This window comes from Oncorhynchus masou, chromosome 31 (assembly GCF_036934945.1).
Source record: "Oncorhynchus masou masou isolate Uvic2021 chromosome 31, UVic_Omas_1.1, whole genome shotgun sequence".
NCBI classification, from domain to species: domain Eukaryota; kingdom Metazoa; phylum Chordata; class Actinopteri; order Salmoniformes; family Salmonidae; genus Oncorhynchus; species Oncorhynchus masou.
In genome coordinates, this window is record NC_088242.1 from 81,459,698 (window position 1) to 81,486,528 (window position 26,831).

General features: G+C 45.3%; 1 protein-coding gene across 1 annotated transcript in view; it reads left to right on the forward strand.

Annotated features, from left to right (window-relative positions):
- The first annotated feature begins 3,296 nt into the window (after window positions 1–3,296).
- Window positions 3,297–26,831, forward strand: part of LOC135524548 (midnolin-like) — a 31,225-nt gene continuing 7,690 nt past the window's right edge. Inside the window, 8 exon segments of the mRNA XM_064952172.1 lie at window positions 3,297–3,602; window positions 6,048–6,276; window positions 7,724–7,811; window positions 8,034–8,096; window positions 20,640–21,002; window positions 21,005–21,148; window positions 22,314–22,446; window positions 22,653–22,982. Of these exon segments, the coding sequence (XP_064808244.1) occupies window positions 3,527–3,602; window positions 6,048–6,276; window positions 7,724–7,811; window positions 8,034–8,096; window positions 20,640–21,002; window positions 21,005–21,148; window positions 22,314–22,446; window positions 22,653–22,982 (1,426 nt within the window). The 5' untranslated portion in view covers window positions 3,297–3,526.

Genomic DNA, 26,831 nt, shown 5'->3' on the forward strand with positions numbered 1-26,831 from the left:
CTTTCCTGTCCAGAGGTATGTGAGAAGTTGCTTTGTATACTGTATATGGTAACTCTGTTAGTATGCCTACACATGGTTACCCAACCACATACAGTAATCCGTATGTATGGCTGTTTTCTTATGATCTTCTGATCCCTAGGATAATATTTGCCCTATAAGCCCCTAGAGTCTATTGACCTTTAAATCTAAGTAACAAAATAAAAAAATCCCCATTAATATCCATCATTTTAAGCTAGATATGTTTTTTACATGGGCGGTGTCTCAATCCACCTCATCCGCCTATGTCGCTCTTCCGCTTCTGCGGTGGGAAGTGGCAGAGCTAAAGTTATGTTTGTCAGGTAAAAGAAAGACCAGGAGACATCTCGAAAATCGGTCTTCTCACGAAAACGTCTGTAACATCCGAATGGTTTGGCCAGAAGCTTCACAGGACTCGTCTGAAGTCGGTAACGCTGATGTGCAAACTTTTGTCTGTAGCTTTTGAACACGAGGGTGTTCTCCGTTTTGCTCTACGACCCCCACAAGTGTCACAGGACTTGTCTAAAGGTAACCCATACAAATGAATGGAAGTGTGGAGGTAGTTTTGTGTCAACAACAAAAAATATCACTTCACTTCACATATCTTCAGAAGATATCTAAAGGAGTCCTAAAATTCTAGCTAAATGATCTATGGTATGACCTTCTTTAAACAATTCCATATGCCAGCTTAGAACCCCCCTCCCCCAACAGATTAAACGTTTAAGAAATAAGCAAAGGGCGATGGTAGAATATGTCACTCCCTCTAAAAGAAATGCCCGCTTTTCAGCCAATAATGTTTTTTTGCCCCCTGAGGAGAACAGGCTGTTTGTCTGATTATGAAACCCTTTTTTTGTCCTGTAAACACTGGACAACCAGCATATGTATCCGTGCCAGGAAGCTGTTGTGTGTGTGCGGGTGGGTGTGTGCAATCATGAGGTAGTCTATAGCCTCAGAGCTTCAATAGGAGCAGTGTTTCACCATATTGTGTGTGTGTGTGGTGCTCAGTGCCATAAATGTCTTCTCTTACACTACATATATAAAAGTTTGTGGACACCCCTTCAAATTAGTGGATTCGGCTATTTCAGCCACACCTGTTGCTGACAGGTGTATAAAATCGAGGACACAGCCATAGAATCTCCATAGACAAACATTGGCAGTAGAATGGCCTTGCTGAAGAGCTCAGTGACTTTCAACGTGGCACCGTCATAGGATTCCAACAAGTCAGTTTGTCAACTTTCTGCCCTGCTAGAGCTTCCCCGGTAAACTGTAAGTGCTGTTATTGTGAAGTGGAAACATCTAGGAGCAACAACGGCTCATCTGCGAAGTGGTAGGCCACACAAGCTCACCGAATGGGACAGCCTTGTGCTGAAGTGTGTAGGGCGTAAACATTGTCTGTCCTCAGTTGCAATACAGACTACCGAGTTCCAAACTGCCTCTGGAAGCAACGTCAGCACAATAACTGTTCATCGGGAGCTTCATGAAATGGGTTTCCATGGCCAAGCAGCCGCACACAAGCCTAAGATCACCATGCCCAATGCCAAGTGTCGGCTGGAGTGGTGTAAAGCTCGCCATTGGACTCTAGAGCAGTGGCAACGCTTTCTCTGCAGTGATGAATCGAGCTTCACCATCTGGTAGCTCTACGGACTAATCTGGTTTTGGCGGATGATAGGCGAACGCTACCTGCCCAAATGCATAGTGCCAACTGTAAAGTTTGTTGGAGAAGGACTAATGGTATGGGGCTGTTTTTCATGGTTCGGGCTAGGCCCCTTAATTCCAGTGAAGGTACATCTTAACACTACAGCATACAATCACATTCTAGATTATCCTGTGCTTCCAACTTTGTGGCAATAGTTTGGGGAAGGCCCTTTCCTGTTTCATCATGACAATGTCCCCTTGCACAAAGCGAGGTCCATATAGAAGTGTCTTGCGATATCGATGGGGGAGAACTTGACTGGCCTGCACAGTGCCCTGACCTCAACCCCATCGAACACCTTTGGGATGTATTTGAACACAGACTGACTGCGAGCCCGGCCTAATCGCCCAACATCAGTGCCCGACCTCACTAATGCTCTTGTGGCTGAATGGAAGCAAGTCCCTGCAGTAATGTTCCAACTTCTAGTGGAAAGCCTTCCCAGAAGAGTGGAGGAGGTTATAGCAGCAAAGGGCAGAACAACTCCATATTAATGCCCATGATTTTGGAATAAGATGTTCAATGAGCTGGTGTCCACATACTTTTGGTCATGTTGTGCATCTCTCAGACTCCTCCAGCAGTGTGGTGCTTGTCTCTCATCCCCCCTCTCTCATCCCTTCTCTCTTTCTCTCTCACCCCCCACTCCCCTCTGTCTGGTCCTGGGAGAGGCTGACTCATCATGCTGTGATGTTTGTGACTGTGACTCGTTTAGAGGCATCTCTGCAGCGTCTCTGCCTGTGGGTATGGGTTCATCATTGAAGCACTCCAGCCTCACTTGCCTCAACAAGGAAATAAGGGGCATTGGGTTTATCAAATCATTCTGTTTCAAACTATATTGGCATCTTTGTAAAGTGTGCTACCATGATGACACACGACACAAATGAATATAACTACTTATAATGTAACATTACTATCTACATAGCGATTTACTGTATCACATCTACTTGCGGACTTCAGGTAAGGGTTTATTGATAAGTTTCCACACAAACTGACATGTACAATACTTGGTCTTAGCCTACCACATGAACAATGAATGACTTGTATTAATGTGTAATAACTGTCAAGGTATGGTTCCTGGCATAGGATTGTCATTGTTTGAGGAACAACCTGGAAGGCATCAACTGCAGAACTGGTCCCTTGCCAAATACACCTTTATATATATCCAGGTAGGCTGTATCCATGCATTGTGTTGTCCTGCACTGGTTGCCTAGCGATGTTTTTTTTCTCTTTTTTTCTGTTGTCAGTGGAAGGTTACACCCCCTCCTGAAATCGCTACTTCGTTAACTTCTTGTTAAGGTCGTAACTCAGTTGAATATGATTTATGTTTTTGTTCTTCGGGATACATGTCCTTACCCTTGTTTAGACTACAATATATGCGCAATCACAGACACTACAAATCCCGTGCATGATTTAAAGCTTTGCCCAAGCGCATTCTTTCCAACGGTGTGGAGAACGAATTAGGCAGCAGATCTTGGAAACGAACTCTCATGTGAGGAAGAATTCCGTGGCTACCTTAAATGGCAACCTGACATAGCAAGAACCGTAGTCTACTCTCCACCCATAACTGAGAGGGCTCGTTTAAAAGGTCTCTTGCCTCCCGAATTGCACTTGTAATACGAAAGACACTGGTGGGTAAACGTCATACAGGCATTTTAGGACAACTGGATCTCAAGCAGTGAGCAAGAGGAGTACAGAGCCTGTCCTTAATCCTACAGTCGAGACGCACACATTTGTCTGCGAATTTACTGTCACAGTGGATAGCCTACTGACCTATCTGGATATAGCCTACTTCAGTATTTCTCATAGTTTAGGAAGATTTACATGCCAAAGCTGGGGAAACGTGTTGGAAAAACCCAAGCTTTATCGCAAAGCTTTAAAGTTCTCGCCACAATAATTGGTAAGTTACATTCAAACGTTGGACTCATGTCAAACCTAAGAGTAGTCTTAGTGAATATTTGATAACTATGTACATTGATGATTCTAAAGTTTTAATAGCCTACCTGTGAATTAAGGTTAGCAATTTGAGTGGGTTAGATTTGGACATATAATTTGGACATATATCTTTGTTATGTTTATAAAAGGCCACCTGGGGCACCTATTTGATAGCGGACATTGATACATTGTCTCAACGTTTGTTTTGGTTACATGCATTGCATTCAAATGGAGTTCTGCCAACTTCTGAGAGTTTCTAAACTATGCATCTACATGTAGCCAATTGACTTAATAATGAAATTGATATTGTCAATGGAATTGGTGTTATCTGCAGACAGTGAATGTGCTGTTTTTTATTGATGACAGCACGCATCCATATGTTATGCAATTATAAACCGACAACACAGTCTAGTCTACCTTCTATATAGATGCCAAGTTCAGAGTCTGTGATATTATATCTTTATCCAGATTACAGATTGCAGTCAGCTGCAGCTGTACTCAGAGGTAAATTCCCGGTAGGCTAGCCTACTTTTCATTCCAAATGTGTTATAAACATCTTCAACAACAAATAGACAAGTAAAGGCTCCCCAAGTGCCTCCATTGACCACTGGATGGCGAGCGAGTATCTTGTTTTTCCCAAGCTCCTATCATAAACTCTGTCAACATTTGCTCTATATGGAATACATATTTCGCACTTTACTATGTAGGATACGTATTTACAATTGTCAAAGCGACCCGTTTTAAACTTTTCTCTTAAAGCTATGTAGCCCGTGAGTCGGTCAAATTGAGCTTTTTCAGGATCGGCTTAAAACGAGGGTTGGAGACAGTTATTTTTTTTACAGTTATTTTAAGTAAACTGATGTCTTTGATATTTAGGGGTTGACAGGTATAACAGTTGCCCAAGTTGGGTATGTGAGTTTATGTTGCAGAAGAAATAGTATGTGCATTCAGAGAAGTCAGTGGATAAACATGGGGATAGTGTCGAACTGAGTAGCCAATATTGCCACTCTTTCTTATAACGCTGATTGTAGGAATTGCATGACGTAGGAACCGAACCCTGTATATCTCCAGTGTACATTCTATCCCGAGAACATCTCAAAGAGCTGATGAAGAACCGCACTTCATGAAGGGAATACCCCATCTAATGCGTAATTTGCTTACCGTGCGCGATTACTTTAATGGTTTTGGATGCAGTCAGTTGAAGGAAGGAGATGACGTCAGCACTGTACTATTAGTAATGACGATGATACCCAACGTGTGTAACCTGAAGTTGCACAACATTGTATAGTACATTTCGTGACATAGTTATAGGAAATGGACAATGTGGCAATTTAAGTGCATTGTGCAACCTACGTGCATTGTTGCCATTGTAGCCTGCATAACCTAGAATAAAACAGTCCTACATTTAAAGGCCTACCCACATACATTATCTATGTAAGAATATGAGGTAGGATGTTTTCATTAATGCAGTCTTCGGTATTGAATTTGAAATTCGACCACATATAGAGTTATCTTCTGTGACTAATATATTAGAATGGCTAAAATTGCCTGAGTGCTGGAAGGATCCTATTGCTTGACGCGCCAAGGCCTGGCCCCCTTCAAGCCGATTGGTTATTTGTGACAAAATGGTGTGGGAGAGAAAATGGGAGGCATCTGTTCACCACGTGGGTGTAAATCTACTTTGGCCATTGGCTTTGATCAACAGCGTCTTCGATAACTTCTCTTGTGATTGGGTAGAATGTCTGCGGACTGTGAGTGTATTTTTTTTTTTTTATCGTTGTGGAAGTGAGCTACTTTGAGACAATGTTCATAGTCGATTTTCATTCGAGCTGCTGTGGTCATGGGTGCCCAGTGGATACCTATACAATAGTAATCTTACGAGGCTTTTGCATTCTGTAGGTCTTGTATTTGGCTTCAAGGCAGCTTTCAGTCCCATGCATTTAAAACAATAATAAGGACAGAAAGCTATAGCCTGTGTTGCGCATTTTCTCTCAGAAAGGCAATAGTTATTTGCGTAGTTGATGTTCCGTGGCATATTCCCTGTGAAACAAATACTTGTATTACTGCTTGGCATTCATTCACATCTGAAGCGTTTAAAAACCTGGAACATTTGGAGTAGTCGTTGGAACCTCTCTTGAGCAAGTTGCATACACAAGAAAAGCGCAATAAAGCCTTTCTCTATAAGACTAGTTCTGGGAATATTCTCATGGTCGTATCAGAAGAGCGAGGACTCGGGTTTATTCAACCCCTCGGCATACAGAGAAAGAAAGGCACCAGGAGAGAGAGAGAGCCTCTTTCTCTCTTTTGAATGCAAGCAGTTTCTCTCTCTGAAAACAAGGGACACTGCGTAAAGGGTCGGCTCTTTCTCTCCAACCCCGTTCAACTCGCATTGTCTCCCCCCTGACAACAGGCTATCGAATGGACCAACATCCTAGCGCCCGGAGCTGCACCAGCCGCGGGGCTCCGTCTTGCGAGGCCGTCCCGAGTGAACCCTCCATGAATTTGTACATCCATTCCACAACCGGCACACGCTTCGAGCTCGCTCTTCCCCTGGAGGAGACTGTGGAAGGACTGAAGAGAAGACTTTCTCAGAGACTCAAAGTACCAAAAGAAAGACTCGCCCTTCTACATAAAGAAACGTGAGTAGACTACATGTATAAACGTCAGTATATCCCACTGTCATACGGTATAACATATGCATACATTATATAGTATTTGCTATGTTAAAGTCCCTGATGTCTACAGGAATATTTCGCATTTATTTAAACGGTAGAACATTGTGGAGATCAAGAATTGCATAGGATGGGTATCAGCACTATATTCAAGGGAAGACGATATTGGCCAGTGCTACCAGTATTGGAATGAGGCATGGAAACGCAAACTGGTCAGTCACGGGTTGGAGCCGTAGTCTATTGATGAGGAACTTGTGGGGCATACTTGCATCGATTCCTTCAGCGTTCATTAAAAATACCAATACTGAGTAAATATATTTTACAAATGATTAACAGCTAAGATGTATGCATTTGCTGAATGAAATGCATACGAGCAATGGTGCATGTTTACTTAATTTATATAGCTACCGTCTGACCATTACATTTGATCTTAAATAAATACACAATTATGCTGAGGCTTTGGGTTTAGAATCTAATTGATGTTATCTATACGCAAGTGGGGTGCGCCATTGTATTCCATGGTTAGTGTTATGTGACGGTTAGGTGAAGACGAACGCAAGGCATCCCTTTAATTTCTCCCTTTTCGTGATATATTGTTACACACAACTTTCTACAATCACATTGCATACCAGCGAACGCATATTCACTGTTTTCTGCTCACGTTTTATTACGAGGAAACCCCCTGGAGACAATCCCAAATGAATGGAGAGAACATCATTGCAATTTTGATAAGGGGAGCTTTTGAGTATATGACGATAGTTTAACAACGCTTTACAATCGTGTGTTGCACATTTTTTATTTAATAAAGCCAACTGAAACTGTTTTAGTCGGTTTTCAATTGAGTCGGATTGTCGTGCGTTAAATGACAATGTATGAGCTGTGGTATGATAAGTGGTCTTTGTCACTTGATGCAAATCGCCCTGTCGCATTGTTTACCTTTTAAATAACAACCATCCCACATCCCCCTAGAATAATCGCCTCCAAATCAAATCATCCCCTAAACAGAGTACCTTTTTTAATCATCTCTCCAAATAGCTGAATTTAGGGCTGCTGACTCCCTTTGTTCAGCTTGAGGTGACATTTAGTTCACACTGTACAATACAGTAGGATAGGCTTTTCACAAAGCAACCCTTCCTCTAGCCTACTGTCACGGTTAAGAAGAGTGACATTAAAGTGGCAATGCTAGTGGTCTATGTGATTACATTATCATTCATCAACCTGAAAATGACATGAACTTTTTTCCACTTCTTTTTTTTTTTTTTTTAACTTGATGAGGTCCTGAAAAGGACCACTCAGAATGACACATGAAATGGCTATCCAGTAAATAGGCAGAAGTGTTCCTAAATGCAGGAGTTAGTCAGTTAAAATGTCCGTTTGTCTATGAACTAACATGGTGTTTTTTTCTCCCCCTCAGGCGTCTGAGTTCAGGAAAACTCCAGGACCTAGGGATATCTGATGGGAGCAAGTTAACACTTGTACCTACAGTTGAAGCAGGCTTAATGGTAAGGATAGTCAGACACCTCAACAGTGTGTGTTGTGCTATAAACCCAGGTGGGTTTTTTGGCCTCAAGATAATAGAAGTGTTATTAATATCTGACAGGTTAATGTGGTAATGAAGTATGTGTTGGTCTCATCTCCTTCATATCTTTGAAGGCACAAGCCTTTCTCCTTTGTCTACTAGGCTTACAAGTAAATCATGTTTTCTCCTCGTCCTTTCTTTGAAGTCTCAAACATCAAGACCAGAACAGTCAGTGATGCAAGCTTTGGAGAGTTTAACAGAAACTCAGGTAAGAACTCTTTCAAGTCAATTTTATTTTATGTGGCCTTCATGAATAGATCATTTAGTATACCTGCTTCAGAGATCACACAATGATTACATAATTGATTTGAAATACTCCTGGTTTAATGTGAAACTTAAACAGGTTGCCCCTGGAAAAACATGGAGAATTATATTTTAAAGTGAATGAGATCTGTTTGCATGTCAGGCTGGAGCAGTCAAAAATAGTTTAGAGAAGAGCTAAGATAAGAGTGAGGTTGCTGATGAACACACGGCTCTTTCCATGTTTAATGTTAGCCTCTTAAACAAGCAAGCTGGCCACTGTGGATATTAAAACCAACACCCTCTAGTCTCCTGGCAACTTTATGTGTGTGTGTGTGTGTGTGTGTGTGTGTGTGTGTGTGTGTGTGTGTGTGTGTGTGTGTAAGCCGTAAGCCCAGGCAAACCCCACCCAACATGGGCCTGATTGAGAGTTCAGTCAAACCCCCATCCGTGCAGAGCCCAGGCTGGCTCTCTCCTCACCATATAGAGCTGCCTCCACGAAGCCAACACAGATAGACTCAACTCATAAACGGAGATTAAATTGACAGATGGGCGTTTCGATCAATAGTGTCCTATAGTTCCTGGAAGCATAGAATGCATGCATGAGTACATAGTGCCTGTGAACTTGATGTACCTTTGTGGAACTGTTGAAATACAGTAAGAATATGAGTCAGTGGTGTGAGTCCCTGATATGATAAATAGTGAAAGTAAAGGGATCAGGTCTGATCTCACCTCCTCAACCTCAGAGCGGGTGAGAGAGTCGATGGCACTGACAACAGCGATGACGTACTGTCTCAGCAGCTGACTGACTCCAGGTGTGTTGTTTAAGTCTGTGATGCACATAGTTGCAGTAAAAATATGTTTCTAATGTTAGATAAGACCTTGACATAAAAATGGACCAGTAGCACACCTATATTTGGGGGTTGAAGTTTTACTTCCTACTAACGTCAAGATAATGAAGTTTGAGAACAGGAAACGCATACGGATAAAACACATAGCAGCATGTCAAAACCTCAGTGTGGCTTCTCTCCTGCTGATATTTTTCACTGGAAATCCTGGCGTTAGTGTGTGTGTGAGCTCAGCCCCTAGCCTGCCTGCACACAGCACAGTGGTGACGACAGATGAGTGAGTGTGTTTGTGTGTGTGTGCGTGGGTGGGTGGGTGGGAGTTGGGTGTGCTGGAAGCACGCCTTTCTCATCATGCAGTACGCCCTCGCTGGGCGGCCCACATTGACTGCTGTTTCCACTAGTCAAGGCTTTCCCATAATTCAACAGTGACAACCTCAAACAGTCTCTACCCTGACTTGCCTCAGCTCTGTATTCAAGGCCTATTGGCCTCGCCTCTCCTCCTCTCGGGGGGCAGGCAGGCAGGCAACAGGAAAGGGCATATACAGCAGTTAAGACCTATAGTCATTTTGAGTCACTTTGGTATGACTTCCTCCTTCATCAAGCGCGCCTCTTGTCTCCAAGACTTTACTGTAAGAATGTGAGCTGGTGGAACTATTGCCTGGTAAGTCATTCAATGGGCTCATATGCACAGACAATAATGAAAGCCCAGTAAAATAAGAATGCCAGTATAAACCTGATTTGATGTGTTTCTATCAGGGAGAATTGATTCCTGCTTTATAATTCATGAGGCGGAATGGGACGATATAGATTGGGGAGAGATTACAGATACCGGGTAAGATAAAAAAAATAGGAACACAAGCTTTCCCATTCGCTTCCTCCAACTTGGGGGCTATCAAAAATCAATCAATGCACTGAGCTCTTAGAAGTGTCTGATAGATTAACAGATACCCCCCGCATTCCAAAATAGCCAGGCTAGTGGCTGGCTGGTAACATTCGGGAAAATTGGTAGCTTAAGCTTCTCCCTCCCTCACCCTCCTCCCTCCCCCCAAATATGTGTGGTCTGGTCAGGGTTGGAGATCAGGTAATGTGCCAGGAAGTCCAGTGTGTTCATTAGAAGCCCAGCTTATAATGGTTCTAGTCTGCTTCTGGAGGAGTATTCAGCTCGCTGCCCAGTCAGGTGACTTCCCGGGAGAGAACTATTTCAGACTTCGTGGAGCAGGAAAGAAAGTGTTTTATGGAAAGGGAGGCCAATTATCGGAACTCATCAATGGCCCTATCATTTGAATGTGCTGTGGTTTGCAAGTCTTGTTCTCTGCCCAGTGCCTGCCTGCTGCCTGCAGTCGACTGTATGTCCTGCTGTATTTTGACTATGGTAGAATAGGCTGGACTCTGTCAAGGGCACTGGCTCCCTAAATTCCTCTGCTTGACTTCCCAGGCAAATTTTCTCCTGACTTCTAAGCTCCATTAAGCCACCACCTCCTGAAAGTCCATCAAGACTGGGCTGGTTTTTCACCCTCTGTCTACCCGAGATAGGCTTAGGTTGAGCTGAGCCTGGGATTGCGTCTCTGTGGAGCAAACTGTATTTAAGAGGCTTTCTTCTGTTGATGGAAGAATGAGAAAATGCCCCTTCGAGCTTGGACTCAGACAGAGTATAGTGATGTAATGTCTGTTTATGAGAAATATGGTATGTCGATGAAGAGTAATGTTTACCATGGCTGGTTATAGTCAGCTTCATTAGCTGCTATTGCTTGATGTTGTTTTAGTTTGGAAAATAAGGATTGTCCAGTCCTTTGTATGTTATAGTGAGTGTTTGCTCATTGATGCTTGTATGAAACCAAGCCCCATAACCTAACCATCCCCCCCACACGGCCCTTCCCCCACCTCACCCTTTTGTTCCACTTTTAAAGCATAAACCCCAGTCAAATCCACAAATCCTGCCTAGCTAACCGACCCTCCAATACAAAACAATGGCCGAGAGTCAAGCTTTAGGTTTAGGTCTCCCCGATGACTGTTTTCCACATAGGCTGGAGCCAATTGAGTGAAACAGTGCTACAAGGCCATTTCAAAATCAATGTGTAGCCCAGCTGGAAGGATAGGAGGGAGGAGAAGATTGCCATGTTGTCCTGGAGGAAGTACATATATTGTCTTTGGGGAGGCGGTGTCTTGGCCAGGTCCCTGAGGAGTACATTCTTACATTTCTGTTCTACGTTTTCTCACCTCCTCCTCCCAACACCCTCCTCCACCAGCCAACGCTGGTCTCTGAATAAGACCCAGAATTGTTATTATATCTGAAAACGGACAGATGCAAATAGTGGGATCTAACAATATATGAGTCACCTCTGGGTCACCCCTCTTGTCATTTCCAGTCACTGCACTCCCCCAGGGAGCAGGGCGGGCCGGGCCAGACAGGGGGAATACAGGGCTGGAGGGAGGTATAGATGGCCTTGCTGAGTCACGCCATTCGTTTTAAGGTGTTGCGGCGTGTTGTGTACAGGTTGTTCTGAACCACAGAGGGAGGATGTTTGGAATGACAGGAGGGACTCAAAGATAAGGACGATGGGCAGAAGGAGTGTGGGTGATAAGGAGGAGGAGGGGAAAGGTCACCAGGAGGTAGAGGAGTGTTCTGTGTGTTGGTGGTGGAGCGTTGCTATAGCAGGTTTCTCTGTCTGATAAGGCCTTGTCTTGTCACAGCTCTATTAACTATATGGTCCATTCATGTCATAGTCATATTTTACTGTTCTTTTCTAGATAAGATATTAGAAGTACATCATAAAATGTGTGTGATGTGCTCGTGCGTGCACATGTGTATGTGTCTGATGGGCCTGTGTGTGTACGATACTGCTCAATGCAATTGGTCAATATGTTTATTTTTCCAGACCCCTGCCCAATACTCACCTTATCAAGATGGTAGTTAATCAGCCAGTCAGACACCACTGGAAATCATTGTTCTTTAATTGTATTGAGGATTCGGGAGTGGATGGAATTGAAAAATGATTGAGTCACCATGTCAATATGAGAGCATCAGCCCATCTATAAAACCAGCCTGTTGTCTTCCTACTTCAAATCAACTTTTTATATTTAGGCAGTAGTCTTGCCCTTTAAATGGTAATTTCTCCTGGTAAATGAAGGCTATTAATTCGGAGCTGAATGTATAAATCTAATTGTATATTGACTGATTGAAAGACAATAGTGAAAAGAGGGACTATTTGTTTCTGTTCCCTATAAATCCTAGCCTGACAACACATTAATAAGCTGGTGGAGTGTTTCTGCACCTGTGTAATCTCTTTGTGATTCAGACAGGCACATAGAGGAGGGGTATCAACGTGTGCTTGAGAAATGGGGGAGATGGATTTGCTGATATTTTCTTTGTCCTATTGTGTGTGTGCATTTTTGTGTGCGTGTGTCTGTGTTCCTGTATGTGGGAGACAGTAAGAGCGAAAGAGCTCTTGAGCGTGTGTCCAGTGAACATATACTGTTGTGTGTGTATTATGTTGTGACGATCATTGTTTTTCATCGGCTGGCCACCTTTGTGCTTCAAGTGCTCCTGCAGCTTGGTGATCGTGACTGATTGGGCTAGTGTCTGGGAGGCGGTCGAGCCCATGAATATCTTGTTAGATAAAACAGATAGCCCATCTCCTTGTGTGCAAAGAATACACACAAACCCTATCGGCTACCACATCTCAGCGCTGTGGAAAAATAACAAATGGGGTTTCCATCTACTCCAAATGTTGTTTTATTCATCTGCACTCCTTTCATTTCTCTGTCCTGTTGTAGAGCCAGCATGTGGTTAAGCCTGGCCCTCGTTCTCTCTCTGTCTCCTCCTCTTATCACAGAGACTAGGTCGGAATGTATTCATCAGTTGGAATCATAGGCCTTGTGCATTGGTGTTGCACCATCTTTGACCGCCCAGAGAATGGAGAGAGTGTGTATGAGAGACGGACGCATTCGCAATAGCAGCAGGTGCTGTGATACAGCAAGGCGAGCGAATAGACTCAGGTTTTAAGTGGATTGCTTTGCGTCTGTTGCCTTAGAACCTTCAAAGCCATTGTGGTTGACTGGAAACAGAGGGACTGGAGGGATGGAGTGGGGGTGGAGGGCTGGATCCAGGAACCTTATCATTATGCCATTCTGTCTCTTTTTTTTCACCCAGCTCATCAAATTCACTGATGGCCAGCTGTCTTTCTGTTTCTCATTCGCCCTTTTTGCTTTCTGTTTCCTATCAGGCACTATTACAGACGGCTATCTCTCCAATGATGGGGTCTTTTGAAGATGGGGCCTGCTTTTAGGATTTTGGGCATGGTGCAGGTGCCATAGATTTTTTTTCTTATCTTTTGAGAATCATGTTATTGCTTCTTAACCCAGCGCTAATCTGCACAAACAGCGTATCAATTGTTTCCAAGTTTGATCAACACATCTAGGTCGATAGGTGAGTTAATAAACTGGTTTCTGAATTTCACCTCTCCCCTTCCCTCCTTCACATTGCTGTTTGATAGGTTGACCAGGAGCTTCTCAGCCATAATGCAGCTGAAGGAGAAGGGTGATTCCTTCGCTTGAACCCTCCCACAGATCCCTGTCCTCTCGGGTCTCTGACACAAACTCTGCTCAGTTGTTCATGAATGTCAGCTCAGTCCTGTTCCCAACTCCCCCCCCCCCCCCCACACACACACACACACACACACACACACTTCTCTCTGCCTGTCTCTCAGTACACTTAGTGTGCAAAGGACAAACTCCTGCAAATGAGTTCCTTGAACCACAGGGACCGCAATAACTAAACCGGTCAGCCCCAGAGGTGGAGGAAGAAAAGAGAAACGCATCCAGAAACACACTCTCTGAATATTTCATCATTACCTCTCTGACACCCCCACCCCCCTTCTACATCCTCTCTTTCTCCCTCATCTCCCCATCCATCCCTCCTCCCCGGTCTCTGCTTATCATATTCTCCCTTCTCTGCGTAGCAACCAAAGCCTGCTAATACAGCTACACAAAATGCCACCCAGTTGCTACTCTCCCAACAACAAAACAAAATGGCAGATAGAGCAAGATGGTGGGAGGTCAGGTTGAACTGAACAGAGAACTGGGTGTTGTTCATATAGTGCTATTGTTCCTTCTCAAACACCCAATTAGCTGATAGGCTATCATTGACTTATCACAGCACTGTCTATGAAATGTACCGATCAGAGTACACTTTTTGTCAGACAAATGGACAACTGGTTTGTCCTCGCTCTTCCCTCTGCATACCATTCTCGCTGCGTCAGGACAATAGGAACAATGAGGAGGCCATTCCTTTCTGTCTAAACATAACAAAACTGGGGCCCTAGCTCACTGTCATTCTCTTCTACTGGAGCTGTCCTGACTGACAGGAGCGACTGTCTTCCTAGGGCTTAGGAATTTGTAAAGACACCAAGGAGGTTAAAGGCTCAAAGACTCTGAGAGAGGCTCTTTGTCTGCTTTGTTCTAGAAGTCCTATATGTTTTTGTTCCTGACATCAATGTAATACTGACTTGTCTCAGGAGAGCAGAAAGGCGTGTACGGACAGGTTTTCTTGGTAGTGATATGCTATCTGAGGCATGGATGTTTTTACATGATCGTTTGAACTAACTCTCCTGCAACATGTACCCACTGGCTGTTAACTGTTAGTGTTACCTCCCATCTCTCCGAAGACTGATCTATTTCAGGTGTTCCAGTCCACAGCCTCTGGCTCCACCCCCGGCTCAACCCCCGGGCTCAGAGCTGCAACCTGTCCCGTTTTCCATCCTGTCTTCCCCTTTCAATCTGAGATGCGGTTGCGGAATGACTGATCAGACCCAGGCTGGAATTTCGAGCCCAGGGTCTTATTTGGGTTACTCATTTATTTCTGGTGGGAAAATAAGGCATGGACCACAAAGACCTGAGAATGAGCGGTTTAAAGGGCAGGCTGAGAGTTATGGAGCCATTGCTTAAGTCGCTTGATGCTTTTGTTTATGTGGGCTCGTGGCCTTTTCAGTTATGACCTAATGGGAACATTGTGGTGGGCGGTGTGTGTGTGTGTGTGTGTGTGCGCGCATGCGTGCGTGCGTGTGTGTGTGTGTGACACACATACTCGTTCGTGGGGTTTGGGTGAAAACTTCAGAATCAGACTTGGCTTTATGAGTCAACGACTGAGATGCCAAGGCCATGAGTGACAAATGTACCAAGGAAGTGAGGGATGTAAAATGTAAAGAGAGAGAAAACAAGAGGCGGAGCTTGCATATATGACGGACTAAGTTGAGGTTTGCCATGTGGGGTTGGGAGCTCAGTATAAACGTATCATGAATCACAGCTTGGTGTTTGTTGAATAATCCACACTAGTCTTTAAAGGGAAATGGAATGCCTTGCTCTTCCTCTCTGTCTCGCTCATTCTCTCTCCTCTCTCTCAGCAAAGCCATGCTGATGTGTCATCCCCCTCTCTCTTCTCCACCCAGATCAAACACAGCGCTGTGACTCCCTCAAGGGGTGTGTGTGTGTGTGATGGGTTTTGCAAACTGCCTACTCATTCTTCTGACAGCTGTCAGTCAGGGATACAATCAACTACCCCCTCCGTCTGTTCCATCCCCCTCTCCTCGCCTGCCTCCCTCTCTCTTTTCTCCCTGTCCCCCTTGGTTGACTCACAGGTGACCTTTGTGTGAGGAGTTTACTATAGCCATCTCACCTCGTGCTTGTCCTCTGCTTTCCCATTCCCGCCCTTACTAAGAACAGCACCATTATGTTTCATTAGTCATCATCACCATCATAGTCAGTCCCTGGGTGTTTTTCAAAATGCGTACTACCATGCTCTGAGCACGCAAATTGGAGCCCGAGAGGGTGGGAGTATGATTCCAAATCAAAGTATGCGAAATGGAGCATGGAGGGCACCTCTCGAATGCGTACTCCGTTTGCACATATTTTGTAGCATGCATTGATGCAACATTTCTTGCTATCAGTGGCGGCCATTATTTTAGCCGAAGCAAGAGAAAATACACTCCAACTTCGGAATCAAATTTTGCCTATTCACGTCTCATATGTTGCCTGACTACATAATTTACAGTGGGGCAAAAAAGTATTTAGTCTGCCACCAATTGTGCAAGTTCTCCCACTTAAAAAGACGAGAGAGGCCTGTAATTTTCATCATAGGTACACTTCAACTATGACAGACAAAATGAGAAGAAATTCACATTGTAGAATTTTTTATGAATTTATTTGCAAATTATGGTGGAAAATAAGTATTTGGTCAATAACAAAAGTTTATCTCAATACTTTGTTAAATACCCTTTGTTGGTAATGACAGAGGTCAAACTTTTTCTGTAAGTCTTCACAAGGTTTTCACACACTGTTGCTGGTATTTTGGCCCATTCCTCCATGCAGATCTCCTCTAGAGCAGTGATTTTTTGGGGCTGTTGCTGGAGAACACGGACTTTCAACTCCCTCCAAAGATTTTCTATGGGGTTGAGATCTGGAGACTGGCTAGGCCACTCCATGACCTTGAAATGCTTCTTACGAAGCCACTCCTTCGTTGCCCGGGCGGTGTGTTTGGGATCATTGTCATGCTGAAAGACCCAGCCACGTTTGATCTTCAATGCCCTTGCTGATGGAAGGAGGTTTTCACTCAAAATCTCACGATACATGGCCCTATTCATTCTTTCCTTTACACGGATCAGTCGTCCAGGTCCCTTTGCAGAAAAACAGCCCCAAAGCATGATGTTTCCACCCTCATGCTTCACAGTAGGTATGGTGTTCTTTGGATGTAACTCAACATTCTTTGTCCTCCAAACACGACGAGTTGAGTTTTTACCAAAAAGTTATATTTTGGTTTCATCTGACCATATGACATTCTCCCAATCTTCTTCTGGATCATCCAAATGCTCTCTAGCAAACTTCAGACAGGCCTGGGCATGTACTGGCTTAATTAAGCAGGGGGACACGTCTGGCACTGCAGGATTTGAGTCCGTGGCGGCGTAGTGTGTTACTGATGGTAGGCTTTGTTACTTTGGTCCCAGCTCTCTGCAGGTCATTCACTAGGTCCCCCCGTGTGGTTCTGGGATTTTTGCTCACCGTTCTTGTGATAATTTTGACCCCACGGGGTGAGATCTTGCGTGGAGCCCCAGATCGAGGGAGATTATCAGTGGTCTTGTATCTCTTCCATTTCCTAATCATTGTTCCCACAGTTAATTTCTTCAAACCAAGCTGCTTACCTATTGCAGATTCAGTCTTCCCAGCCTGGTGCAGGTCTACAATTTTGTTTCTGGTGTCCTTTGACAGCTCTTTGGTCTTGGCCATAGTGGAGTTTGGAGTGTGGCTGTTTGAGGTTGTGGACAGGTGTCTTTTATACTGATAACAAGTTCAAACAGGTGTCATTAATACAGGTAACAAGTGGAGGACAGAGGAGCCTCTTAAAGAAGAAGTTACAGGTCTGTGAGAGCCAGAAATCTTGCTTGTTTGTAGGTGACCAAATACTTATTTTCCACCATAATTTGCAAATAAATTCATTTAAAATCCTACAATGTGATTTTCTGGATTTTTTTCTTCTCATTTTATCTGTCATAGTTGAAGTGTACCTATGAAGAAAATTACAGGCCTCTCATCTTTTTAAGTGGGAGAACTTGCACCATTGGTGGCTGACTAAATACTTTTTTGCCCCACTGTATGTTGATACGTCAATAAATACATGCTGTGTTCATTTTGGCATGTTTACCTGCTTACAATTCCCACTGTAGTGTGCGTAGATCACAAGCCCATTGTAAGTCATTAGGGCTAACTGGCTAGCTTCTACTGTTTTATGTCATTTTTGCCTGACTCCTCATCCCGGATTTGGGATCGTGAATACAGCCTCAGGCTCATTAGCATAACGCAACATTAACGATTTCTGAAAATCGCAAATGAAATGAAAATAATATGCCTGCTCTCAAGCTTAGCCTTTTCTTAACAACACTGTCAACTCAGATTTTCAAAATATGCTTTTGAACCATAGCAAATCAAGCATTTGTGTAAGAGTATTGCAAGCTAGCTTAGCATTTCGCGTAGCATTTAGCACGCAACATTTTCACAAAAACCAGATAACCAAATAAATAAAATCATTTACCTTTGAAGAGCTTCGTATGTTTTCAATGAGGAGACTCTCAGTTACATAGCAAATGTTCAGTTTTTCCTGAAAGAATCTTTGTGTAGGAGAAATCGCTCCGTTTTGTACATCACATTTGGCTACCGAAACTAACCAAAAATTCAGTCACCAAAACGTCAAACCTTTTCCGAATTAACTCCATAATATCGACCGAAACATGGCAAACGTTGTTTAGAATCAATCCTCAAGGTGTTTTTTCACATATCTCTTCATTGATATGCCGTTCGTGGAAGCCTGCTTTCCCCTAAGAATCCCATGGAAAAATACCAGCAGCTGAAAATGACGCACCAATTTCGACGGAGGACACCGGGCGGACACCTGGAAAATGTAGTCTCTTATGGTCAATCTTCCAATGATATGCCTACAAATACGTCACAATGCTGCAGACACCTTGGGGAAACGGTAGATAGGGCAGGCTCATTCCTCTCGCATTCACAGCCATATAAGGAGACAATGGAAAACAGAGCCTCAAAAATCCTGCTCATTTCCTGGTTGCCGTTTCATCTTGGTTTTGCCTGTAGCTCCCGTTCTAGGGCACCCACAGACAATATCTTTGCAGTTCTGGAAAATTCAGAGTGTTTTCTTTCCAAAGCTATCAATTATATGCATAGTCGAGCATCTTTTTGTGACAGAATATCTTGTTTAAAACGGGAACGTTTTTCATCCAAAAATGAAATTGCGCCCCCAGAGTTTTAAGAGGTTAAACTATCTGGTTGGCTACATTATTACCTTTCACATATAGCTGGTTATGAAGTAAAAGATTTGCTTTGAGTATATCTTGATTTGTCGCTATTTTTGAAATTGTCCTGGCTGGAAGAAGGTTCAGTGAATGGGGAGATGCAGTGTGAGGTAATACGTCAGGGTGAGTGCAAGTGCTTCTCAAATGTAATGTTTTATGCGTTCTCCACACTCCTCACAATGTACTTGAAGAGAATGGCCTCGGAGAATGCACTCGGAGCATGAGAGTGTGGAGCACGGTAGTAAGCATATTGAGAAACACCCACTATATTAACATGACATGTGATTAGGACTAGTGAACAATCATACATTTATATTCCTATGTGTTGGCTCATTGTGAGATGCTGGGGAGACAGAGGTGTTGTGTTGGGTGACGTCCTCCCTCCCCCTCCTTTGCTCCTCTCCTCCGAAGTGTGTCAATAAGCAATGTGCAAAGGTCACCGTGGCTGCAGAAAGCCAGCGGTCGATAGAAAAATAAATAAGCTGAAGAAAGAGGAAAATGATGGAGGGCAGAGCCTGGTGATTCAGAGGGTTAACAACAGGTCAACACACACAAGCACCCTCCAAAGGCATATGGGTCTGGAGGGAGCGCTCTCTCTGTTCTATGTGCTCTCTCTCTCTCTCTCTCTCGCACTTTCTTTTTCTCAACTTTGTCATCTTTCTCTCTATTTCTCATCCTTCTCTCTCTCTCTCTCTTGCTCTCCCCTCCCTCTGTCTTTCTCTCTCTCGCACTCACCCCACTCTCTGTCTCTCTCTCGCTCTCTCCCCACTCTATGTATTTCTCTCTCTATCTCGCCCTCTCTCCCCTCTCTGTCTCTCTCTATCTCCTCCCACCCTCTTGAAGTTGAAGTCTTACAGAAAATAAGCGTCACATTGTGTTAGTGCTGAGAGCCTCTTGTACTCCTGTTCCTATTTGGGGAGAGCCTGAGACGTCATTACCTCAGTGTCGTTGGGGAGATGAACTCTCTGACCCGTCAATGCTCTCCCTTCACCAGAGCAGTAGCAAGGTCGCTGGAAGGGTGAGACAACAGGGAGATTGTAGGAGCAGTGTGGCGCTAATGTTTCCTACGGCCAAGTCATGTCAACGCTCTCTGTGGTGTGGCCTGGAGTGAGTGGGTCAGGGCCTCCATTCTTGGCTCCGGGGCCCATTCTCGTACTCCTAAAATGGGCAGCCCTTCAAAACCTGCCGCAGACCACCAAACAATCGGGTATTATGAGTGTGTGAGGCTGTGGGACGAGTGGGTCTACGCTGCATCCTGTATCGAAGTTCTGATTTTTCAGGCCGGGGGCCAAACAGAAGGGTGGCCTTTGTATGCCTGGGAATGAAGTTCAGACTCTGGACTATAGGGGCATTTGAAACAGGAGTGGGTGGGCATGGTATATATGTGTGCACCAGTGTGCGTGCTTGCTTGTGTGTGTTTAGAGTGTGTGTGTTCCAATAGCACCTTTCACCCCCCCCCCAAGCAAATGTTAATAACCCAGTATTTCAGTGTCCAGGGCAGTGATTGATTACAGGATGGGATAGTGTGGCATACCAGCCTCTCTGCTGGGGCAATCCAATGCAGCTCAATGCACTCTTCTGTCTTTCTGCTTTCACATCCATACATGTGCTTTTGTTAAACTCATTAACAAAGCCCCAAGCCTGGAAAACAATGATGTAGAGATAACAGACCTTCTCTTGATGTGTATATTAAACATGTAGTTAGTATGCATTTAATGTATGTTGCATAAGCATTCAATATATACTGAGTTTTTGTAGTCTATAGTCCATGAACTAGGTAGCTTAACTCTCTCCTCCTCCTGTCTCTAGGTCAGTGACTTCCTGTCCGGCCGCTCTCCTCTGACCCTGGCGCTGCGAGTAGGTGATCACATGATGTTTGTCCAGCTGCAGTTGGCTGCCCAGCAGTCTGGAGGGCAGCACTTACAGCACAGGCAGCTCATCGCCCGCGGGGGTACAGAGGGCACCATGGGACAGTCCACAGGCGCTTCTGGAGGGTTCAGCAGCGGACATCACCCTCGCGCCCCCACCCCCCACCACCACCACTCTCGCCCCCATCCTAACCAGTCCCAGGCCCACCCAGTGCCCTTCCCCTCTACCAGCACAGCGGCCTTCCCCCCTGCCCCCTCACAACAGCCCTCTCCTCCCATGTACCAGTCTTCCTCTTCCGCCCCTCAAGTCACTGCAGCACCCCTCCTCCTTCTCCTCGTCCCTCCCAGTTGCCGGGCAGTCTGTTTAGTCGCTCCCACCATCCCTCTCCGGGTCGACCCAGCCCCGCTTCTGAACCCCAGAGCACCCCCACTGCAGCCCCCTGTTCTGAGGTAAGACCTCCACCAATCAATCAACCTACCTACTGCTTTATAACACTGTATTACTCAGTGCATACCACACTTACACAAAGGCGGGCCAGGACACAGCACACACCATTATTACCTCGCCAGAGACCAGGAGAGATGAAAGGATGAAAGAAAGAGAGGGAAGAAAGAGGGAGAGGAGTTAATGAGTTAGTCTGTGTAGGTTGTTGTCTTGTTGATCATTAGCCGTCTTGCTGGTCAGCAAGCCTCTCTCACTGCAGCCTGGAGCTAGGAGCTATCTGTCACTCTTTTAATGACAGTTGATTTCCACCAACTTGGTTGTTATTGTCTCTCTCTCTCTTCGCCTGAAGTCAACTCTATGAGTTTTCAGAAACAAACCAGATATGGGTTGGTGTAGTTTAGAGGCCACATAGAACAATGAAAAAAGAAACTTCTCCACTCTGAAATGTCCCCCTACCTCTCCCCTTTTCGCTCCCCCTCTTCCTCCTGTAGGTTTTCACTTTCAGTTCACAGAGCAGGGCAGGTAACGGATAGGTCTGTTGTCAGGGACAGTAAAAGGAGCTCCCTGGACTCAGTTTCTTCTGAGTCTTATGTGTCCCTATACGAGGAACTACATGGTTTACATTAGGGTTACTTACAACATCACTCGTTGTTACAACATTGCTGTTATAAACTGGGTGGTTTGAGGCCTGAATTCTGATTGGCTGAAAGGCATGGTATACCAGACCATATACCACGGGTATGACAAAATGTTTAGTTGCACTGCTTTAATTACGTTGATAACCAGTTTATAATAGCAATAAGGTACCTCAGGGGTTTGTGACGTTGCGTCGTGCTTAAGAACGGCCCTTAGCCCTGGTATATTGCCCCTCCCCAAAATAAAATATATATATATACCGCACCTCCTAATTATAACATATATGTTACAACACCAGCTTCAAGTCACTGCCACTTCATGGCTTTTGATAAATGGTTCTATTTCAGTAGCATGTTCTATGTGTGTCTTACATGACCATGTATTACATACATGCATCTCATGGTCATAATGCAACTACTAAAAACTGCTGTCCAGTGGCAGTATATTTCTTATCACTCACTGCAGGGAGAGTGTTGGTTTGTTGAAGGTTTATCTCTAACGTTAGACTGATGTCTCCTTTCCTCTCCTCTACAGGCTAACTGTGCTAAGAGCCCCAGCAACGGCACTAGTGCTTCAGTGCACTCCTCCTCCTCCTCCCGTAAACCAGGTGCCATCATCGAAAGCTTTGTCAACCACGCTCCTGGGGTCTTCTCAGGGACTTTTTCAGGTGAGTGAGGGCCAATACCATTACACTAAGGCTTTAACTCTAAGTCTATGGCATAGCACTCTGTCAGCGGCTCAGATTACTGCTGTGTCCTACTGGGTGGGGGTGTTATCTGTGGTTAGATTGGAGCTGAGGGGAGCTGTAGTGGTTGAACACTCTCTCCATCTCTCTCTCTCTCTTTTTTGTCTCTGTCTCCTACCCTCCCTCAGGCACTTTGCATCCTAACTGTCAGGACAGCACTGGGCGGCCCAGGCGAGACATCGGCACCATCCTGCAGATCCTCAACGACCTCCTGAGTGCCACGCGCCACTACCAGGGCGTGCCTCCCTCCCTCACCCAGCTCCGCTACCAGACGCAGTGTAGCTCGCCCTCCCCCGCCTCCACGCCTCCCTCACCCCCTCCTTCGCCCCCAGCCACCACCGCTGGCATCGCGGGCATCTCTGCCAAAGCTACCTCGGTGCCTGCCAGAAACCCCATCTCATCCCCCCTCCACCCGCTGGTGCAGTGCCAGAGCCAGATCCGCATGTGCAAGCCCCCTGGTGAGCATTGATAACATCACACACACACACACACACACACACGCACACACGCACACACACACACACACACACACAAAAGGCCCTTCACTGTCTTTGAGCCCCGTTGCAGCAGAGCAACAGATGTTGTTGTTGTGGATGAGAGTGATTGAAAGGACTCTAGTCAAGAGCTTGTTAAGGAATTTAGATGAGCCGCTGGTCTGTTGTAGAGCCCATAAGAGGATTCATCAACGGCTTTGTTTCTGCAGTTGTGTTTCTGTTCAAATGCTGTTCAACTTATTATACCCACATGTTTTGCTGGACTCGATAAGACACTTGGATCAGATGCCAGTTCTGATCAACACAATTATGATAAACAAGCTTTTTCTTTCAACTCCCAGAATGACTTTTCAGAACCTTGCTCAAAAGGAAAGAGAAAGAAAGGGAATACAGAGGTTGGCAGAGAGGTTGTTGCGGGGGTTGGAAGAGGGAGGAGAGGAGTACAGGGGGAAGGAGATGCTCCTGTAGGGCTGTTCCATCAGGCTCAGTTGTCAGGCAGACCCAGCCGCAGCAGAAGACTTGTCTTTGTCTCTGGGCAGGGGGGATAGGTTTACCCCTCAGAGGGCCGGACTGGGGATTACTGCCCTCCACACAGAGGCTAGGGCAGATCCAGATCTACTGATAACATTCACAGGCCATGTGTCAGTTAGTCTTAGTGCTGAAGCGCATTGTCCACGCTCTGCTTGTTTAAACTGTACCAGAGGAAATCGAACTGTTCTTCCATGAGTCTGCTCTTGTTGCATGTTGAATAGAGATGGATAGTGGAGGAGGATCTCTGAATGACTCTGATTAAAGTTTTATGTGGTCTCTTTGTTTGAAAGAAAAACATGAATTCCATGGTAGACAAGGACTGACATCAGCACTTGTATTGTAACTTGGCATTGCGATAGAATGGATCACTTAATCGAAGCACGGACCGAAAGTTCACCGAACATCCAGGGAACTCTGCAGTACCCAGTGAGCCCTTTAAAAAAGTTCTGCACAGTTGAATAATACATGCTTATTAACTTAACCCAGGAAGACCCCTTCCCTCACCACTACCCCTCTCCCACTCCTCCACTCAGCCGTCATCCCATGCTTTTTCTCTCTTTCTTTGTCCCACTCTCCCCCCGTCTCTCCCGTGAATTGGCCGTCCCACTGCTTCCTCAGTCGCTGTCCAAAACTAGCCTCATCTGTAAAATACATCTCTCTCTGGTCTCGTCCAGCCCAGGACACCATCAATGGCGGCTTGTGTTCACTCGGACTTTAAATAGATAGATTTATGCTAAAAAAATTGAGTGCTAAAAGAATGCACATTGTGTTTGTAGGGCAGTGGGAGGAAGAAAAAACAAACACACATTAAACCTCCTTTCATAAGATTGTTGTTTATATCCGGCCTCTGCTAACAGCCCACAGATTCATTTGTACTTTCACTGAAAAAAACAAAGGGCTAAATAAATGCCTTTGGAGTCAGACTGGCGACCGGCTGAATCCACTTGCTTATCAATTAATGACCTGGGGCTTTTCTGTATGGACAGAAGCTGTCTGTCTGTTTAGCTTCGTGACTTCGGAATTCTTGGTGAGGAACATTTTAGAAGGCAGATGACTAAGTGCTCCGGTAAAACCCTGAGACGACGGTCTTATCAGCCAACACCTGGTGAAAGACTTCACAGCTTAACTCTTCGTAGAAGCCTGCTTCCATTGGACTACAGGAATAACCTATGCTTACTGCTTAGTACCTTCTCAGACGTTTAATGTCTGTGTTACGTTACCTCAGGTTGAGACAGCCTCTTGAAAATGTCACATAGCTCTGCTATCTCCAGAGAGCCTTTACCCTTTCCACTGCAAGTTAATGTGCAGAGACGGGAGGATAGAAGGGGGCTTTGAATAAAGAGCTTCGGTCGATCCGGAGATAGCTGGAAAAGCTAGTCTAGCTAACTAGCTAGAAAAGTCTGGTTTTGGTTGTGGGGTGGCAGCATGGCAGATTTTGGTGGTGGTGACTGCTGCATGCAGGTCTTTGTTAGGCCCAGGGCCAGAGGCAGGGCCTGTGGCTAGGTTCTGAGGGGAGTACTTTAGAAGGGGGTGTTAGGCTAATTGTTAGCTGAATTCCTGTGCTCAGTGGGACCCCTAGCCTGCTGCCCGGCCCAGTCCTTTGTCTGTCTGCTGTGACCCAGGCTCCATGCAGGGAACCAGGCTCAGCCATTGTAGGGCAGAGAAGATGGGAGAGAGAAGGAGAGAAGGAAAGACAAAATAGGGAGGAAAAGATGGAGTGAGGTAGCCCTCCATGCCTCAGGATTAGACCTGGTTTTAAGACCCATCCCTCTGCAGCTGCTTGGTTCAACAGATAGGGGAAAAAGGGAACAAAATGAGTTGTGAAAAAAAGGAAGGCAGGGGGTAACTCTCCTCTCCTCCCCCTCCTGTTTCTTCCTCCCCCCCTCCCATCTCCTCACTATCTGTCAGGTCAGGTTAGTCTAGCTCTGGCTGAGGGAGGCAGGGTGGAGCTGTGTGTGCAGAGAGAAAGAGAGAGAAAGAGAGAGAAAGAGAAAGAGTGAGAGAAAGAGTGAGAGAGAGAGAGCTAGCAATAGAGGGATTGGGTGGGAATGGCTAAATTCCTCTCCCAGCTTGTTTAATCCAGCCCAGAGCGAATGGCCTTTGCAGTCGGTGCATTCTACTGGAAGACAAATCTATGTTGAAATGTTAACGCTCTGTAGTCTGCCACTGCCTCGCGTTAGCATTGTCAACATGGCTAATTCTGAACCGCTAGCTCTGTTCTACTGTGGAAGGTCTTTGCCAGGTTCTCCCCTATTATTTAACCTTTATCCTCTCTTCAACTCTGGACTATGTTTGTCTCCTCTCCTTGTTTCTGACATGTGTGTGGGTATCAGTGTCGACCTGACCAGGTGCCCTGATCCCTCACCCTGCTCACTCTGTCTGTCGTGCTTCTGCATGGTTGACCCACCAAGCTAGGGCGCCAGGGCACTATGCATAATTCATTGACCAGCATCGCCAGGCTGTCAGCGAGCATGTAAGCAGCTACCCGGCCAGTGAAACACACACACGTTGATGAGCAACAGTAACCGAGCCGTCTAACCCCATCCCTGACCTATCAGCCTCGACCTATAACAGTGCCAGCTAACCAACCGCGTCAGGTGCCCTTTCATTGTCTAACGACGAGAGGGGGAGAAAAAAGAAGTGAATGTTAATTGCTTCTAAAAGTCATTTAAGAACTCGTGCCCCTGCAGGGCTGTCGATGCCCTTTCAACGCCTGTCAAAACAGGGACGTTCACTCCTTTTGACTGGTCTGACTCCCTCAGTTTGGCCCTTTTCCTCTGGGTTTCCTCTACCTCTTCCTCTCTGTCTCTCTGTCTTCTTGTTTGCGCTCCGGATGGCTAGGATGGATGGCAGGACAAAGGCATGGCTATGTGTACTCCAGGCCTGTGTTTACCCTCTGGGCTGTGCTCGGGGCCCAAGCCAACCAGGAAGGACATGTGTCTGTGTTGGAGGATGGGACTGTAGCTGCAATGACGTATGGATGACTAGGAGAGTAGAGGAGCACAGGGGAAAGGCAAAGCCTCAGAGGGTTGGCTCTGTCATGTTTTGGAAAATTACTTTGGCTTTCCTCAGAGTAGTAGGCCTAAGAGTGTCAGGTTATTATTGGGGAATAAATGGGAATTGTGTGAATGTAGTACGTTTTCAGTTCTAGTGACTCTAGAATAGGTGGGGCTCCACCACTGGATACAAATGGAGGATGCAAGAACCAGGTCCCATTCAGCTCCTGTAGATCTTGGTGGGATTTACTACAAGACTGTAAAAAGCAAGGTTCTTCCTGTATTT